Below are 3,278 nucleotides of genomic sequence, written 5' to 3'. Positions count from 1 at the left end.
TACATGAACTAGTTACCATTTAAATCATATTTTACATGTAGAATAACCAGCTGATACAGAACAACAATCTGTTAATCCACCAAAGAGGCGCGGTCCGAATTTAAATCTTAGCGTCAATAGGACTCTACAGGATTTACCTGAGGGTTCTAAAATGTTAGTGCATTTATGTCTATCGCCTTCGTCAATCCAGTCCGTAGCAGAAACAGAAGAATATTAGCTTTATATTGTAATATCTAGTCAAATAGCAAGGTGGCATTTTGGTAATTATTGAGAAGTCTCATTAATTCCAAGGGCTATAAATAGGAGAGTTAGAGTTAGATTAGGGACTTTTGCTTATTTGACATTTTGGAGAGCTAGAGATCTAGAGAGAGATTCAAAGGAGCTTTGATTCAAGGTGATTAAAATGTGCTGAGATTCAAGGAGTTAACATCATGGCTGAAATAAAAGTTAGAATGAGAGAAGAAATTCTGAGTGAAAAAACTGAAAGGGAAATATTCATTGTTGGGTGCAGAATGGAGAAAATCCAGGAAGAGTATGAAAATGTTGTAAGCAATAAAAGATGGGACAAGAAGCGAGAGTGTTATGTCAACAGAGATGGTGAACCTGTTGTCCACAGGAGGGACATAGTTCATGATGATGTTCTTTTAGTAATTCCTCGATCCGATGAATACTATTCAAATGTTGAAAAAGATAAAACATATGCGAAAAGGATGGATAAAATCATACGAGATGCCATGACATCAAGTTTGAGGAAGAGGGATGAAGAAAGAATGAAGAAAAATGTTGAATGTATGGTGAACGATTTGAAGAAAGTTGCTGAAGAAGTTAAAATCAAAGCTGTGAAAGATGAGGATGTGAAGATTGGTGAGGAAGAGAAGGAAGAAAAAGTTGTGGTGAATGAAGAAGCTGTGAAAGAAGCTGTTACTGAAGAACAGCAGGTTGAGAAAGAAAAGACGAAAGAAGAAGAGGAAGAAGAGAAGAAGAAGAAAAATGAGAGTTTGATTGCTGGTAATGATGGTGATAAAGTTGATGTTGGTGATGAGAAGAAGAGTGATGCTGATCAGAAGCAGATAGAAGCAAAAACCGAGGTGATAATCACTGAGGTAAATTCTGATTCTGAAATCCTAATCAAAATCGTTGAACAGTGCAAGAAATGCATGGAACCGTGCAGTGCTTGTATTGAAAAAGATGAAAAATTCAGAACAAGAGATCTTGAATTAAATAAAATCGAAGAAGTTTTCAAAAATAAATGCCAAGAAATGTTAGAAAACGAAAAGATTTTAAAAGAAAATGATGAAAAACTTTCTCAAAAATGTAAAAATTTAGAAAAACAAATGAGATTTTGAAAGAAAAGGTTTCAAAAATGACAGAAGAATGTTCACAAAAAGAAAATGCGTGTCAAGAAATGAAAAAAGAATATGATTCAATAAAATTGGCTTATCACATTACTAAAAAGTCATATGAAGATGTGAAGAGTCAAATGAAACTTGTTCAATCGAGATTGAAATACTGTTCTGAAACAACTGATACGCTTAAACGACAGTATGAAATAAAGCAACAAGTTGTAAACTCTTACATTGAGGATGTTGCTAAGCTAAAGCGTCAGATTGCTGATTTAGAACAGGATAACAACAAGTTAAAAAGTTATCATGCGTCATCATATGTGCTTGAAAGAATTTTCAACATAAAACCGGGTGATGATGATTCTAAGAAAAACAAAAAGGGCATTGGTTCTGAGTTTCATCAAGTTCCTCCACCGGAAAAGTTTGCATTTTATGATGATGAAAAGGTCGAAAAAGCTTTCAACCTGGTAGATCAATTGCCAGACAACATTGACGTAACCTATTCCAAATCTGATGATTCTAGTGATTCAGAGGTGGTAGGTAAGGTCGTTGAAAGTGTGTTGAAAGAAGAGTCGGTGGAAACAGGTAAATCTGAATCACATGATGAAAATGAAGGTAGTTTTCATGAAGAATATCTGAAAAACTTAAAATCCGAGAAAAATTTGAATGATGATTCAAAAGGATTGGTTTATACCATGATTGAATCGGACAAATTATTCTTAGATATTGTATTCCTGATTCAGAATATGATTTCAGAAAAGATTGATAAAGTTTTCAAAATGGTTGAAATTGAAAAGACTGAAATTTCAAAATTTGCTGGAAACGGTCATAAAACTTTTTATAACAAACCTGGTTTCAAGAAGAAAAACATGAAGGCTGGGTTGGGTTATAAGAAGAAACAAAGTTGGAAAAGAAATGAAACGCCAAATTATCAGACAAAGATGAATTTTGTTCATGGAACAAGTTCCGAAGAAGAGAAAGAACTCCAATTTAGATGACAGTCTAATGAAGAATTCTATGCTCAAAAGAAAAAGCAACAACCACAGGTCAAAGATGTGTCCAAAAGAACATGTTTTCAATGTGATCAAACAGGACATCTTGCTCGCAAGTGTCCAAATCTGAAACCTGTTGATATTGAAATGAAAAAGAAGTCTGATAATGTTGAGATACATAAATCTGAGGATGTGAAACAAAGGTCAACTAGATTTGATTCAAAACAAACTTGGAGATACAACACAAACAAGTTTGTTTCGAACCAAACTTGGAAATCAAACCCGAAAAGGTTCGATTCAAAACAGACCAGGAATTCTCACCCACTTAGATTAAGAACAACACAGAGTTGGAGAACAAATGTTGATGCAACAAAACCACATACAGTTTTGGAAATCAAATGTTGTTCAAAATCAAAATGTTCAAAAAGATTCACATTTTTACAAACAAGGTACTCCTAAAGGTCAAACATGGAGTGTTAAGAAACAAGTAACTTCAGTAGATGATGCTAAAATTGAAAAAGTCTTTGTACAAAATGACAAAGATTTCCCGAAGTTAAATGAAGCATATTGTGTTGAAATGCCTAAGGTCCAACAGACCTGGGCTAATTTGTTCAGGTAATTGAGTAAGTGTAAATGTGCAGGTGCTTCCAAAGAAAACTGTATGTCAAAAAGAGTGTCGGAGCAGCCTGGCACAAGAAGAGGAGGCTGCTAATCCCTGCAATGGTTAAACAGGGAGTTTATTTGATTTCTGTACATAAATAAACAATATTTCAAAAACTCTAAAAATTTAAAAACCCAAAATATGTTTTTATTTTGTCAAAAATTTAAAAAATCAAAAATATGTTTGTTTTTAAATTTGAAAAAAAAATCAAAAATTTAAAAACCATGTTGCTTGAATATGCCGAAACCGTCACGGCGGAACAAACATGATTAATTTCACAAG

The 3,278-nt window shown here is 33.6% G+C and overlaps 1 protein-coding gene across 1 annotated transcript; it reads left to right on the top strand.

Annotated features, from left to right (window-relative positions):
• The first annotated feature begins 431 nt into the window (after nucleotides 1-431).
• LOC110942944 (UPF0329 protein ECU05_1680/ECU11_0050-like) lies at nucleotides 432-3,063 on the top strand. Its single transcript, XM_022184705.1, has 3 exons — nucleotides 432-893; nucleotides 939-1,103; nucleotides 2,977-3,063. The coding sequence occupies exons 1-3, from the start codon at nucleotides 432-434 to the stop codon at nucleotides 3,061-3,063; spliced, it is 714 nt and encodes a 237-aa protein (XP_022040397.1).
• The last annotated feature ends 215 nt before the right edge of the window (nucleotides 3,064-3,278 follow it).

The sequence above is a fragment of the Helianthus annuus genome, chromosome 5, assembly GCF_002127325.2.
Source record: "Helianthus annuus cultivar XRQ/B chromosome 5, HanXRQr2.0-SUNRISE, whole genome shotgun sequence".
Lineage (NCBI taxonomy): Eukaryota > Viridiplantae > Streptophyta > Magnoliopsida > Asterales > Asteraceae > Helianthus > Helianthus annuus.
This window is presented reverse-complemented; position numbering and strand designations above follow the sequence as displayed.

Excerpts from the sequence above, each read along its gene's own strand:
- LOC110942944 (XM_022184705.1), top strand. The coding sequence starts at position 432 with ATGGCTGAAATAAAAGTTAGAATGAGAGAAGAAATTCTGAGTGAAAAA. Across the intron at positions 894-938 it reads AGAAGGAAGAAAAAGTTGTG|GTTGAGAAAGAAAAGACGAA; the intron begins GTGAATGAAGAA and ends GAAGAACAGCAG. Across the intron at positions 1,104-2,976 it reads CCGAGGTGATAATCACTGAG|GTGCTTCCAAAGAAAACTGT; the intron begins GTAAATTCTGAT and ends GTAAATGTGCAG.